Source organism: Etheostoma cragini, chromosome 17, assembly GCF_013103735.1.
Source record: "Etheostoma cragini isolate CJK2018 chromosome 17, CSU_Ecrag_1.0, whole genome shotgun sequence".
Lineage (NCBI taxonomy): Eukaryota > Metazoa > Chordata > Actinopteri > Perciformes > Percidae > Etheostoma > Etheostoma cragini.
In genome coordinates, this window is record NC_048423.1 from 23,479,906 (window position 1) to 23,495,844 (window position 15,939).

The following is a 15,939-nucleotide window of genomic DNA, read 5'->3' on the forward strand; positions in this document are numbered from 1 at the left end:
TGGTGTGAGAACCACAACGCCTGGGAAGGAGGAAGAAGGCAACCCCACAGCCACGTGGGTTAAATCGGGAGGGTACAGTGACTAGGGGAGAAACCCTGTGGCAAAGTGAGAAAACTGAAACTATTCCTAACGACTATATAATAACTACTGCACACACACAAACACTAGCTCTAAAAATGATGTCATGTTTGTTGGTGTGCCGGCCCTGGGCCTGTCCTACATGGGTACTGTGGTTTGTCTTGTTAACTTGCAGGTGTAGCGGAGGCGATGATGAGATGACTGCGATCACCTGGCCGGTCCTCCCAGACTATTTAACCCCCGCCTGCCCCGAGACCAGGAGGCCGCATTCTCCCGATGGCGCACCAACATGTTTCTCTTTGTTTGTTAACTACTGACAACATGCACCTCACATTCTCCATCACATCCATCCACCTTCATTCATCACTGATACTGGCAATCACACCTCATCTTGCTCTTGTTTGCATCATTATTTAATAAATATCACTTTATTTTTGTTAAGTTGCTGTGCATCTTCCTCTTTTGTTGTGGCCTGTGAGCCGGTCGTAACAAGGTGGGGGCTTGTTTGTGGTTTTCTTTAAATAATCCTAGTTTTGTTAAGCTAGTCTATTGTTGTTTAAATGTTAAGTTGCACTACAGTCATGTGTAATATAATTTGATGTATAAATCAAGGGAAAAACTCTAATTTCCATCCTAAACCCCCAAAATTTACATTGGCTCAAATTCTTCTATATGTTAATTATAATATACCAAATATAGGTTTTTGTCTGGAGGTACATGTTGGTCATCCAAAGAAAATAATTAAATAAACAACACGGGAGCATTACTTTCAGGGACATTTTGCAGGTTTACTACGAGCCACTTTACTACGAGCCCAAAAATACAAGTATGAACGTGAAAATGAGCATAATTTTGAACCTTAAACACAACATCAATCTCCTTGTCAACCTAGCACAAAGAAAGTGAACAAAATGTAACAATTCCTTTCAGACACACAAACTCTCTCTCTCTCTGTAAAACACACACACACTTCCATTGTCTTCCCTCCACACACACAACTATCCTGACCTTGCCAATGCCTTGGTGGAAGGCAGCCATGCGCACCACCACCGGGACCTCAATGATCCCCTTTGCGTCTGTGTGTAGCTTGTCAGTCTGTCCTTGCAGGGTGAAGATATTAGAGCCGGTGGCGGAGGACAGACGCAATATCACAAACTCGCCAAGGGCCTTGAAGGAGTACTCCGTCCCATCAAAGGTGATGAAATGGAGACTGCCATACACCATCCCTGCAAGGGAAACGGAAATGGAATCAAGAGAGGTTTTCTGGTCATAATATGGTCTCTTTTGATTAAAAGGTACAACAAGTTCTCTGGGAATAGACAGGCTGCTGACTATCATAACCATGACCATGTATACACATTCAATTCTATTTTATTTATAGTATCAATTCATAACAAGAGTTATCTTAAGACACTTTACAGATAGAGTTGGTCTAATTTACAGGGACCCAACAGTTCTAGTAGTTCCCTCCAGAGCAAGCAATAATGTGACAGTGGCGAGGAAAACCTCCTTTTAGGAAGAAACCGGGGACAAACCCAGGCTCTTGGGAGGCGGTTTCTGACAGGTTGAGATAGGGCTGTAGTCAAGACCACCTTAGTCGAGTCCAAGACAAGTCCAAGACCAGGACTAGTCAAGACCAAGTCAAGACCAAGTCCAAAGAGGTCCGAGTCCCAGACAAGACCGAGTCCAAAAAGGTTTGAGTCTGAGTCAAGACCGAGTCCAGGACAGAAAAAAGGTCTTATGCATAATAGTATCAAGATAATCATTTTGGATTTCACTTTCCCTCCAATACTATTATCAACATAATAAAGACACCTGGACTCGGTCAAGACCAAAAGCCATATTGGGCAAGACCAGTGGCCGAGACCGAGACAAGTCCGGGTCCAAATACTAGCGAGTCCGAGACAAGCCCGAGACCATAGAAAAAGGGTCTCGAGTCCAAAACCGGACTTGAGTACTACAGCCATAGGTTGATATGAATAGTGGCAATAACAGTCACAGTGAAAGATAAAGGAACAGTGACTAAAAAATAGTAATTTGTAGTAGTAAAAAAAGAGCCTTACTCTTGCAAACCCCCCCTGTAAATACTGAAATATGGCTTTCCAGTCCCCAAAAAAAAGTTGCTCCAACTGTATGTAGACTACGGTTACTGTTACTGAAATGCAACTTTTCTTTAAAATCCCGACTCTCAGAGGTTCAGTCGGGAGCACAATCCACATTTCCCCTGATGGGATCTTCTGCTGGTTTTAACTTGCTCTGTGTTTACTAGGAAGGGATCCCTCACCTACACCCTGGGTCGCCTGCTTGGATAGGGTGCAGCCGTCAGTGCCGGACCAGCTGCAACCTTGGCAACGGTCCAGTGGTCTCTTGTTGAGGTAAAGGTGGCATAGAGGAGAATCGATACAACACCACTGGAATGGCAGGAGATCTTCATCTGGAGAGAGAAGTGTGATTAAATATGTAGGCAGCATTGATTAGCAATGAGACATACTGTCCTGTAAGCAGAATAATCAACTTTACTTATAAACTGTATAGCACCTTTCATACAGAGAGTGCAGCTCAACGTGCTTTACAACACCACAAAACAAATAAAATCCTGAAAAATAAATCTAAGCAATCAAATGAGCTTTGAGAGGCACTTAATTAATTATTTTCTGTCCATTGGTGTGTGAAAATATATCAAACTAAGTCATTGATAGGAACTTATGTGTAGGAATGACTAAATTCCTCCGCATTAATCCCTGTTGAATTTGACCAAAAATTAATCAGAATCAGAATCAGAAATATTCTACTGATCCCTGAAGGGAAATTCTGTGTTACAGTTGCACAAAGTATAAATATCAGCGTAGAAATATAATGTAACAAATGTAAGGAGTGTGGATATGCACAGTATTTACATAGTTAAAGGATTTTTGTATGATACAGTGAATTTTTTCATACAGAATTTTTATGATACATATTAAATATCATATTACCAATATGTTTTTGTATGCTGTTTTCGGAGAAGTAGCGCTCATTGTACCCAGCCAGCAGCGGACCATCTGCGTCATACACACATCTCTTCCCTGAACCTTGTCTGCTGGACAGGATGGACTGGAAGACATGCCCCCCTGCGCCCCCCCACCGCTGACCCCTCAGCGTCTTCACCCTCGGCCCCGCATCAGTAGTATCCTGCATGAAGGACAGGTCCTCCAGAGCCTGGGCGCGGGTGCAGGGACATGAAGACAGCTCCTTTGTCCACGCAGCAGGGTCAGGCTCATTCGTCGCCCACGCCTGGCACTTCACACCGAAATCCACGGCGGACCCCGCTGATGCTGTCAAATCATACACCAGCTGACCCAACTTTCCCATGACCCCTTTCACCTGCTGGGGCCTGTATCTGCCGCCCGGCCCGTAAAGGTTTCCCGGGGGTACAGTGGGCTCCTTGTGGGAGGATTTTCCATTGGTGTAGCCGATGAGAGCGTCGTGGTACTTTCTCTGGCCAGGACCCCAAAGCATGTCCCCGTATTTCAGGAGGGCAAAGGAGCGCGTTCCATCGGTGGTCAGGACGCACTGGAAAGTGTTAGTCTGAAAATGACAAATAAAGTGTTTAGGTATCAAGTACAGGAAAAGCCCACATAAACCCAGTTCATTTCTTTTTTGCCAGACACGTATCTCCATGAATCATGGGTAACAGTCTAATTTTAAACCTTGTGTGAAAATCAAAACTTTTTTTGAGGCTTCTTTTAATCAATGTTTTTAACTTTTTCGTATGTTTTTGTCCCATTTTTCAACACTTTTGATGCATTTGTTTTTATTTTTGTCACTTTTATTTAACGTTTTTAACACTGACACTTACACATTTATGTTCAATAAACCTCATTTATATGAAATTATACCTAATGTTTGAGTTAGAAAAGCAGAAATTAGGAATTATTTAGACTAAAATTAAAGGAATGGATGTTGATGGATAATCACAGACTGGAATATGTTAACTTTTACTCAATACTATTTCAAAACCACTTCAATTTGTTTTTCAAATGCAATAAACTGAATAAGAAAAATTAATGAAAGTAGAGATTTGTACTCGCCAAAGAGCGTTGTGTGGAACCAATCATGTTATTTTAGGTAGTTAAAAAGAACAGTGATATAGGAAACTGACAACATGGGAGTTAAACAATCATTGTATCACTGACTAGTAAATCAATTCAAACCATTCAAGAACAACATGACTTCATAAGCAATGAAAAATGTACAGTATTTTCAAGAAGACAAACAATAGACAGCAGATATCCCTATACTATGCATTCAAGACCTGTAGGTATACAGCCCCAAGGTGGCACCAAAGTTAAACTAAATAGTGTTTCAGGAATTATGAATTTCTGCTTACTTTGACGGTTAAAGGCTTCACATTGCACATAACAATAGCACATAAAGTAGGACACGCATGCAAGCACACAGTAACACCGCCTGCTCCATCACACCTTTGACTCTGCTACATCGAGATGAAAGGGATAGGTAGAGATTTAGTCAGAAAGAGTTTCAAATTTGGATGATAGTGATCTTTTTTATATTCTAATGGTGTGTTTTATCATACAGCATGGGACTGGGGATGTGAATTATTCCATGCAGGACATGCATATTTAGCTACTTTTTTGCTTCCAATTCTTAATACCATGTAACAAGATTGTACAAATAAATTAGTTAGGGAGAAAATAATAACAAATAGATAAATTAGTTCTAGAGAAACCTAAAACTGTAACTGTAGTGTAATTTTTAAATATCTAAGCCAGTGCAAAACATTTGCCTGTTAGGCATTTCTTTCAATACGAAACTTTTATTTATCATCATCATTTTCGGTAAGAAAGAAAGAAATAAGAAGAAAAAAAAACAGAAAGAAAGAAGAAAAGAACTAATTGGATTTGAATCTCTCTACCTCTGAGAAGTTGACCTTCTGAAATGAGACGGGCATCACATGGTCCCAGGTGATCTTGAGGATCCAGGCTGGGGTGAAGGCGGGCCTGCTTCGCCCCTCCTCAAACTTTGTCACATCGTCTGCCGTGCGGTTAAACACCACCTGGGAGTAGACGTCTGACATGTTAAGCCCGTGGTATTCCTGAAAGATTCGAGAAAGAAAAGGAGGAGTAACATAAAGCAAAAGTTGCAAAATCCTGAGATAGTACACGGCAGCTTGAGTTGCAAAACTGCATCTCTATCAAAAAAAAAAGCAAATCTGTTCTCAGTCTTTAATTAATTATTTCAACTGATCAAAAAACAAACACCAGTCTCATTTTATATCATTTCTCCTCACACTGACATCTCTCCATAAACGCATGTACGTGTGTAATAACTAACGACAGAGGGAAAATGATCAATAAAGTAAGTCTTAATCTCAATCTTAACTCCAGCCAGGTCATGACCCCTGATGACTTCTAACCTGATAGAGCAGCCGCCCATCCCCCTGGGTGAGGTCGGCATCATCCCAAAACGCAGCTAACAGGGTCACATTTATGTTGTCGGGGAAACCACTGGATGACGGAGCAGGGAGCAGGTACTGCTCATTCTCAGCAACAGATTGAAAGTGGACAAGGCCATTGTCTGAAAACTGAGAAAGCAAAGGGAGATACAAAAATGATAGACAGATATATTAAAGTTATTATCAAGCAAGTTATTAGCAACATGTCTCTTTCTCATTGCCCACTTAATATTATACCTAAAAACTGTGGCGGATTCTTTTGTACATTATTTATGTATGACAGTGATAGTGGGGGGGGGGTGGTATTTAACAGTTTAATACATTTGGTACCTTAGATCGCATGTTGACCCCGGCCTGCCCCTCCCACTTAAAATGGTCTACAACCGCCAATGGTTGTAGAAAATATACACTTAGGAACTTACGTAAACCCTGTCGTACAATTTTCCCATAAAAAGGAAACCCATTGGTGGCGTGATGTATGGGGAATTCCCATCTTCCGTGTCCATCTTCACTCCTTTATCACCGACTTCTGCTCCAAAGGGGTACAGGCTGCTCTCTATTGGGGGAGCACAAACCCAGTTAATCAGTGGCCCAACTAAAAATCAACCAAAGTATTCAGATAATGTATGACAGTGATGGTTTTAACATCATGGATGGAAAAATGGTGGATAGAGGTAAGGTTGTTAGCTTTGCTGACTTTGTAAAGTGCAACTTTCTTACAGTAACTTGTCACTCAGTGAGGCAGCCGAGGAACAGAAGAGGGTGGAACATCAATTCTAAAATGTAGTTTGATTGGGTTAGGTTGGTTGCCTTAATAAAATGTTTTACTCAAATTTTCTCTGCTAGCTTTACACAACCCTTGAAAACCTTTAAAACCAGTTTTTCTGTTTTGATGAAGTGTACCATTTTTACGTTAACCTAAAAATGAATAAATCCCAAAATGCAGTTTTCTACTTAAAACCATTGCTATGTTTTTAAAGTCATTACATACTGACATTTTTTGAGAGCTTTTGCCTGACAATGATGTGACATTTCAAGAACGCCTGCAAGTTTTCACTATTAAAAAAAGTAATAATGACCAAAAATTCAAAAACACAACATTTGATTAACATAGGCAAAACCAACCCTTCTGAGTCATCATTCTGCACACTGTGCTGTTTTGGGGACAGGAACAGTGGTAAGACCCTGGCAGGTTGGTGCAGGATGTTTGTCCAGGACATGCCATGGGTGACACACACTCATCCAAGTCTACACATCCTCCTTTTCCACGACCATTGTCTTTGGAAGTAATCCAACCCCGACCGCAAGAGCATGTGAAGCCTCCTGCATGGTTGGAGCAGGTGGCAGCAGAGTGACACTGCCTATTAGCCTGTTGGCACTCATCAAAGTCTACACACAGTGGCCCGATACTCACAAAGCCGGCCATACACTTGCACACAAATGACCCTGGGGTGTTGTAGCAGCGAGCTAGAGGGTGGCACGGTTTGGTCAGGGCGACACACTCATCCACGTCGTTGCACCAGGAGCCATTTCCAGCAAAGCCCGGAGCGCATTGGCACGAAAAGGAGCCAGGGGTGTTCCAGCACCTAGCCAAGGGGTGGCACGGTGAATTCTGGCATTCATTGGTGTCGACACACGCTTGTTTCTTCTCGTGATACCCCGACGGGCAAGAGCAGTTGTACGCTCCAGGCAGGTTGGTGCACACCTGGTCAAAGCGGCAGGTGGTGTTGTCCTTGCATTCGTCGATATCCTCACAGCCAACGCTAGTGGGTTTGTAGCCAGGAGAACACAGGCAGAAGAAAGACCCTGCTCTGTTGTTACATAATGAGTGCTCTGGGCAAGGGGTTCCACCGGGGTCACTACACTCATCAACATCCTGACACTCTGTCCCATTTAGAATAAACCCCTCATTACAGGGGCAACGGTAAGACCCAATGACGTTGACGCATGTTGAATGATGCTGACACACTGAAGAGTTGAGGAAATCTGAGCATTCATTGACATCCATGCACTTTGTCCCATTACTCCAGAAACCTTTCCTGCATTCACAGTAATATGAGCCAATAGCATTCTTACATTTGCCATTGGTGCAAAGCTTCCCCAGCTCCACGTCCCGGCCGCATTCATCGATGTCCACGCACAAGCCCCCCACGCTGGAAAATCCGGCGTCACAAACACACAGGTGGCTTCCGTTGGTGTTGATGCATGTGCTATGCTCAGGGCAGGTAGAGTTGTCTAGGCACTCATCGATATCCTCACAGGCAGTGGTGTTGCCTTGGTAACCTTCCCTGCACTTACAGACAAAAGATCCAACTGTGTTTAGACAGTTGGAGAATTTAGGGCACTGCAAGCCAAAGGAGCACTCATCTACATCCAAACACCGGGAGCCGTTGCTTGAGAAGCCTGGGTTACAGGCACATTTGTAGCTCCCCTCTGTGTTAGTACAGGTACTGTTGTCAGGGCAGGTGAAGTTACCTGCCACACATTCGTCCATATCCTGACAATGTGTCCCATTGTCCTGAAACCCTTCCCAGCAGCTACAGATGTAGGAGCCATTCGTGTTGAAGCAGTACGAGAAGGCCGGGCAGACTTGATCTTTTGATTCTTTGCATTCATCCACATCCAAGCATTCGGTGCCACTTCCTTTATAACCATCCTTGCATCTACAGTAGAAGGAACCCTGGTATGGGTGGCACTTTGCGATTGGGTGGCAACTTCTACTAGCATTTAGGCATGTGTCTTCACTCACACATGTGCCCCTGTCGTAAACCAGGCCCAAGATACACAAACAAGTGTAGGAACCTGGGGTGTTGCTGCATGTTGTGTTCCTGCTACAGGTTGTGGCCAGCTGGCATTCATCCACATCCTCACAAACAAAGCCATCACCCTGGTAGCCATTCTGGCATCGGCAGATGTAGGACCCGTTTGTGTTGCGGCACAAAGCCTGGGCGCTGCAGTTGTGTAGCAGGGCGGAGTTCTGCTCGCATTCATTCACATCCTGGCAGGCAAAGCCATTGCCCACCGTGCCAGGTGGGCAGGCACAGTAGAAAGATCCAGGTGTGTTAGTGCAGCTGGCAACTGGATGGCAGCCTCCATTTTGGATTTGGCACTCATCAAAGTCTATAATTTATCCAAAACGGGACAGTATCAGGGAAACAGTCCCAAAACGTGTTGAAGGTGAGTGCACTTATGGGGGCAATAGAACCAACTAGTGTAATTGATGTTTTATAATGAGGAACTGATACTTACCAGAGCAGTTCTTCCCATTGCCTGTGAAGCCGCTGAGACAGAAGCAGGAATAGTTGCCCTTTGTGTTGACACACTGGGCAAACTCACTGCAGTCATGCTGCCCCACCTTACACTCGTCCACATCTACAAAGGGGATGGACAAATAATGAGGGGGGTAGGGAGAAAGAGAGGGAGATAATGTAGCTTAACGGAATCCCTTCTGAGGACAATTTATTCATTTTGGGTGTTGTAAATGCCAGATTTGACAGATTAACTATAATTTAGAAGTGAGGTAAAGCAAAGGGCTTAGTTAAGTGGCTAAAAAATAAATAATAAATCAGTATTTTATTATAAGTAGACTTATTATTCTGGTATTGTCACTTAAAATCAAAATGTGTGGAAACTCAACTGACTTAGATGAAGGAGAAGTGGGTAGTAAGTCACTCCCTATCCTGGAATGAATATTATTCAATATATATAATACTATAATATTCTTTCCTTCCAAACTTATGTATAGGATTGTTTAAAAAGTCAGGACAGCCTCTGGCAGGAGTCTCTGCCAATCTTCTGCCCCGGGCTAAAAACTCACCTTTTCAGACTACAGCTTAACAACTCTAGCCAGCACTTAGTTACGTCTCTTCTACTTTCTCTTTGCATTGTACTTATTATCATTTCTTTAAAACAGATTCATTTTTAATCTTAATCTAGCTCTTGCCTGATTTGAATGCAGTTATTGTGCGGTAAGTAGCATTGGAGAAAAGCATCTAAATGAAATAATAATAGACAATATAGGATTTTTTTCCAGATGCAAACAAGATGTGCAGCTTTAGTCCAGTCGTTGTTTGAAGATTATTGTGTTTAAGAAAAGTTTTAAATACAAAAATGTGCTTTTACAAAATTAGCTCTCATTTATGAATGATGTCACTTTTAATGCAATAGTTTTAAATGTGTTTATTTGCTAGCCCTACACTCACCTTTCCTTCAAAACTAAAATGGGGATTTACACTAAATGTTACTAGGATTAGGTTGAACTTTCTGATATGACAGGAAGCCGCACTTTTCTTATTTGCTTCAAAAATTCCTTAAAAATGTCTTATGTTTGTCTTTATCGTCTGCTTTTTGATTGATATGCATTAGAAAAGGGAAAACAATCAAGGATGATGGTTTCTAGAGAAAAGATCAGTCGTATTTTTTTACCTTCAGTTATGAAATGCTATTTCAAATAGGGCCAGTTAATCAGTATAAGAATCAGACTCAATTGTCATTTTTTTTCTCACTTCATTCAGTCTGGTATAGTCTTCATGTTTGATTAATATGAATGAATGAATTTCACAGATGTGGACAGTGATTCAGATAACAGATAGAAAATTCAGATAGAAAATAACAATTAAAAGAACTGTCTTACCAACACACTGTGTTCCATTGAGTGTGTAGCCTTTTTTGCAGACACAGGAAAACGATCCTGGGATATTCATACACTCCGTTTCATTTTGAGAACAAATGTTTTCCCTCTGGCACTCGTCTATATCAGAGCAAGCCAGCCCGTCACCCACGTAACCGAGGTCACACACACACTGGTATCCAGCATGCGATTGGTGGCACAGGCCATGAAAGTGGCAGGCAGGCTTACACAGTGGACTGGGTTGCACACAGGTACCATTGAAGGCCACTGTGCCATCCAAACATGAACAGACATGAGCACCAGGGGAGTTGATACACTTTGAGAAGGTTGGGCAAACATCAACAGCGAGGGCGCACTCGTCAATATCCTGACAGGAGAAGCCATCCCCTTTGAAACCCTGCTGACATGCGCAATAGAAGTCCCCCATGACGTTGGTGCACAGTGCCCGTGGGTGGCACGTATTCGCCACAGAACACTCATCTATATCTTTACACTGGATGCCATTTCCTAAAAAACCTCGCTTACAGGTGCACGTGTGGGACCCAATGGTGTTGAGGCATGTGGCATTGACATGGCACGTGTTGTCTTTACACTCGTCTATATCAATGCAGACCATGTTGCTGGCGGGGCGGTAGTAACCGCCTTGGCAGGGGCACTCGTACGACCCGTCCGTGTTTACGCAGTTTTCATTCACTCGACAAGGATTCTTCGATTCCTTACACTCATTTATATCCTGACAAAGAGTCCGATTTACCAAGAGGAAGCCAGGCTGGCAAAGGCAAGAGAAGGAACCCTGGTTGTTGACACATGTAGCTTTGTTTCTGCAACCTCCATTATCCACCAGACACTCGTTCACATCGCTGCACTGGATCACCCCGTCCCCAGAATAACCCACCTGGCAGGTGCAATTGTAGGAGCCAGGAAGGTTAACACAGAGGGCATTGGCGTGGCACTGCTTAGCCAGCGAGCACTCGTCCACATCCACACAAGTGAGGCCATCTCCCGTGAACCCTGCTGTACACCGACAAGAGAAGGAGCCAAGTGAATTTGTGCAGGTTGCGTGCGGGCTGCAGCGGCCTTCCACACACTCATCCTGGTCGTGGCACATGGAGTTATTCAAGATGAAGCCTCTGCCGCAGTCGCAGTAATATGACCCAGGAGTGTTGACGCAGGTACTGGTAGAAGGGCAGATGTTGGGTGTTGCGCACTCATCAATGTCTTCACACAGTTGACCGTCTCCTGTAAAACCTCCCAAACAGTAGCACTCGTAACTCCCCAGCCTGTTGATACACGCAGCCCTGGGGTTGCATTGATTTTTTTCACTGCATTCATTTTTATCCATGCACTTCAATCCATTTCCCTCGAAACCACTCCTGCAGGTACACTGGTATGACCCCATGGTGTTAACGCAGTCCGCGTATGAACTGCAGATGTTGCTTGAACATTCATTGATGTCCACACAGCTCTGCCCGTTATTTTCAAAGCCAGTGTTGCACGTGCAGCGGTAGTTGCCGGGCAGATTGACACAGCCTTTGTAGCCCAGTGACGTAGAACACACACGAGGAGTCTCTGTACATTCATCTATGTCAAGACACAGGTAGTTTCCGTTGCCCTTGTAGCCAGCATTACAGGTACATACGTAGGACCCAGGGTTGTTGGTGCAGGTTGCGTTCCAATGGCAGATCCTTTGGTTACTGCATTCATTAACGTCCTCACACTGTAAGCCGTTGCCAGTGAAGCCGGCTTTACACTGACACTGGCGCCCACCCGCAATGTTAGTACACAGGGCATTGGCACTGCAACCCCCGTTGTCTTTTTGGCACTCGTCGACATCCTGACAGTTGGTGCCATCTCCGACATATCCAGCGATGCAGACGCAGTTGTAGCTGCCCAGGGTGTTGATGCAGTTAGCCTGTGAGTGACAGCTTTGAAGGCCACTGAGACATTCATTGATGTCTTCACACAGCAGACCATCACCCTCGTAGCCCATGCGGCACACACAGGTGAAGATGTTTCTAACTTTCAGACACTCAGCCTGAGGGTGGCACTTGAGGCCTGCCGCCTCGCAGTCACTCTGGCCGGCAACTGGAAAGAAAAAGAGGAAAAGAGAGGGGCTTGAATATTAAATGTGATTATGTGTCAGCTCAATTTTTAGAAATATGTTTAGGGCGCACGTTTTGTGTCTACTGTCTGTGAGTTTGGGTAAAAACAGTAAACCTAGTTTAAGTGAAGGTAAGATACCTGCAGTGCAGTATTCCAGCCCTGCAAATAGACTCATCAGCCAGCGGAGTGGAAACCTGTGTGGGCAAAGAAAAGAAATCAATGTCTGTTATTCAGAAAAATAGTGGGCAGTCTACTTACTTCGGATGGTATCTTACTAAGAGAGATATGGGTGAAGAAGAGAGAAGACATTTAATCCCTGCGAAGGTAAGGAGAGATGGTTTTGCTCACTTTGCATGTAACAGCATGGCATTGTAAAGCACAGGCAGTGGCTTCAGTTCTATGGATTATGTCTCTGTGCATCACCTGGAGTCTGAAATGTCATCCAACTCTGTTGTTGAAATGGCAAGTAACTTATGGATTTGACCTAAATGCAAAGTACAGTATGTCCCACCTTGCTGACTGCACTTTGTGTTTCCACAGCCTACTTTCCTGGCACCGAACAATGGTCGAGTAACTATTGTTACAGTTTGTGTGACACATGTAAACCTACCATCTTATCCTGGCTCACCCCCCAAAGAGTTAACTTACTGGCATTCTGATTTGACTTATCCAAGTATACACATTATTCATACCACGTAAAGTTGGCAGATGTAGATACAATTTTTCTCAATTTGAGTATTTTCCATTTTTGTCATTCATGAAATACTGATTATGTATCAGCCGTATCATTCACTGTCAATGTGATCGAGGCTCCATGAACACAGTCCTAAAACTGTCAATAAAATGTTATTTCCTAAAGATTTAATATATATATCCCATAGTTTCGAAACATTTTACCAAAAAGGCCATAAAATAACTCCGATTTTCTATAAAAGTCCAATAAGTAGTTCTTCTGTGCCATTAAAAATCACTGCAGCAAAAACGGGTCCATCATGCTTGAATGCCCCAATATAGTGGTCAGTGTAAATTGGGACATCCATTGTTCAGAAGTCTAATATTTGCCAGACATTCCTTGCTACTACAGTATCCTCTGAGAAAACTGAAATGACGTTGTATTCAAAGTGTGTTGGCTTAACTGATGTCAGACCCAGACACACCATCATGAGGTGGTTTAAAATCAGTTTTTTTTCCCACAATGTGCTATCAGTCAACCAGTTTTATGGGCAATGGCTTGATGGAGTAGTTGAGCTAAATTCTGAGGATACTGACAACAATCTGGTTTGTTCTGATTAGGTTACCATCTAAATGTCAATATTCCCTCCTAGGCCATTGTCTGTGTCTTATGTGAAAGCTCTGGATGGAAAGTGACAGTACTGAGGTAGAGTCCCATTACATACAGTAAATGCACAACCGTCTACTGTAAATCACACCAGGCCTCCCTGAGGGACTCCAACTCGGACAGCTGCCATGATGTCTATCACTATCAGCAACACTTGTAGCCTTCTGAAAAACCTCTGAAACATGAGGAAAGGGTTACTGTTTGGGACCTTATAGTGCACCAGAAAATATCAATCTTTTTTAGTACTGATGCTTTAACCTTTGTGTTGCCTTCCCGTCAAAATTGAAAATCAACATTTTTGTTGATGCTTTTTATCAATTTTTCAAAGGTTTTTCTTACATTTTTGTCACCTTTTTCAACCCTTTCAATGCTTTTTTTCAATTACGTAACACTAACTTCTTAATTTTATGGTTTTATGGTTTATGGATTTATGGTCAATACATAACGAAATTTTACCAAATGTTTGAGTTAAAAACACAGAAATTAGGAATTAGTTAGACTAAAATGAAATGAATGGATGTTGATGGATAATCACAGAATGGAATATGTCAACTTTTACTCAATAGTATTTCAAAACCACTTCAATTTGTTTTTCCGAATACTATAAAATTGAATATGACGCCCCAAAATGAATGAAAGTAGAGATTTACGGGTCATTTACGGGAAAACGGGTCAATTTGACCCGAGGACAACATGAGCGTTAAGCATTTCTAGTCATCTCTCAGCTTTGTTCACTAAACTGAACCAACCAATTACTGATTCCCTACCTGTGAGTGTAAAGTAGTTGGAGAATATACATTAATACAGCTAATGGCTCTGTTAAAAAGAACTATATTTTTTTTAATCAGTTGCCAACCAGCAAAGCTCAAGCTTTCAAATTAGCATGTTACATCTTGTTTGGTTACAAGAATAATACGTACCTTGTTGAAATCACTAGACTCAGACACTCAGACATTGTTCTGCACATAACCCTCCGTAAAACCATTTCATTGTTTAGTTTGGCATTATGTACAGATTAAACAAGCAATGTATAATGTGGTAATTAGAGAGCTTTAGAGATACTGCTGGGTGGATTATGTTACCTCTGGACAGAGCCAGGCTTGTTGTTTTACTCAGTTTCCAGTCTGCGCTGTAACATCTCCTTTAACATATGAATGTAGTATTCTATCAAACTCTGCAAGAAAGTGAACAAGTAGCCTATATTTCCTAAAATGTTAAACTATGCTTTTCATATTTAAGAACAATCGTGCTCCTTATTAGCAATTAAAATGACTGACTTGCACTACGAAAAGTATCCCGTGTATATTGGAGTTTAAGAGATTATTGTCCTGCTTTAAGGTGCTATTCTCAGCCTTTATTAAATTATATTTGTTAATTTATATACGTTGAATTGTTTAATTTAACTGAATTATCCATCCATCCATCCATCTTTGTCCATTTATCCAGTATGGGGTCTTGGGGGGGAGTGGCTCCAGTAGGGGACCCCAAACTTCCCTTTCCTGAGCCACATCAACCCGCTCCGAATGGGGGATCCTGAGTCATTCCCAGGCCAGGTTGGAGATATGATCCCTCCACCTAGTCCTGGGTCTTCCCCGGGGCCTCCTCCCAGCTGGACGTGGGTTAGACGCCCTACACCTCCATAGGGAGGCACCCAGGAAATCCATTTACCATCTTGGTTGCTTGTACTCTGGATCTCGTTCTTTTGGTCATGACCCAGCCTTCGTGACCATTATTTGTCTTATTTGTACAAAACAACTCAATCCATCAGTATATAGAACAAATAAAAGGAATTTGAACATAACTCAACAAATGTTTGCATGTATTAAAAACGTATATGTGATTCAAATGGTTCAAATAATATCTATAACATGGTAACTCTGAATAACAAACTATATCAGTAAGAGAATACTACACAGGTTGGAAATTCAACTTAACATTGTTAATACTGTTTTAAAGTTATACTGACAAAAGTCACTGTGAAGTGATCCATATTCATATTTATAAATGAACCATCCTTCTTTGCATCCAAATGAATACTTTATGCTTTAAGAATTAACCATAAAACAAAAATATCAAAACATATGTCAAGAAATCTGGATCAGGGTCACAAAAAATGGATTAATGATAACTCTCGAAGAATGAAGAGCCATGGAAAAATCCTCGCCCACCACTAAAAGAACAGCCAATAAGTGAAGATTTGCACTCACCGCATATTTCCCCGTCTCTTGGTGGTCCTTGACTCTTCCGTGGGGAAGACAGTGTGAACTCCTCTTCTCTGGATATCCTCTTCAGCTTACTTCTCCTCCACCCTTGGGACTCGCGACAATGGCCCAT

General features: G+C 42.4%; 1 protein-coding gene and 1 long non-coding RNA gene across 2 annotated transcripts in view; one reads left to right on the forward strand and one right to left on the reverse strand.

Moving 5' to 3' along the window:
* On the forward strand, positions 1–516 carry LOC117960432. Its single transcript, XR_004660153.1, has 2 exons — positions 1–105; positions 254–516. It is a non-coding gene; the product is annotated as an uncharacterized LOC117960432 (long non-coding RNA).
* si:ch73-105b23.6 (fibrillin-1) overlaps positions 1–15,939 on the reverse strand; it is a 30,235-nt gene extending 14,296 nt beyond the window's left edge. Inside the window, exons 1-10 of the mRNA XM_034898543.1 lie at positions 15,813–15,939; positions 10,167–12,248; positions 8,783–8,905; positions 6,659–8,653; positions 5,956–6,089; positions 5,495–5,662; positions 4,994–5,173; positions 3,054–3,645; positions 2,363–2,512; positions 1,087–1,304 (exon numbers count right to left, since the gene is read on the reverse strand). Coding sequence (XP_034754434.1) covers positions 1,087–1,304; positions 2,363–2,512; positions 3,054–3,645; positions 4,994–5,173; positions 5,495–5,662; positions 5,956–6,089; positions 6,659–8,653; positions 8,783–8,905; positions 10,167–12,248; positions 15,813–15,939 — 5,769 coding nt within the window. The remainder of the gene's footprint in view (positions 1–1,086; positions 1,305–2,362; positions 2,513–3,053; positions 3,646–4,993; positions 5,174–5,494; positions 5,663–5,955; positions 6,090–6,658; positions 8,654–8,782; positions 8,906–10,166; positions 12,249–15,812) is intronic.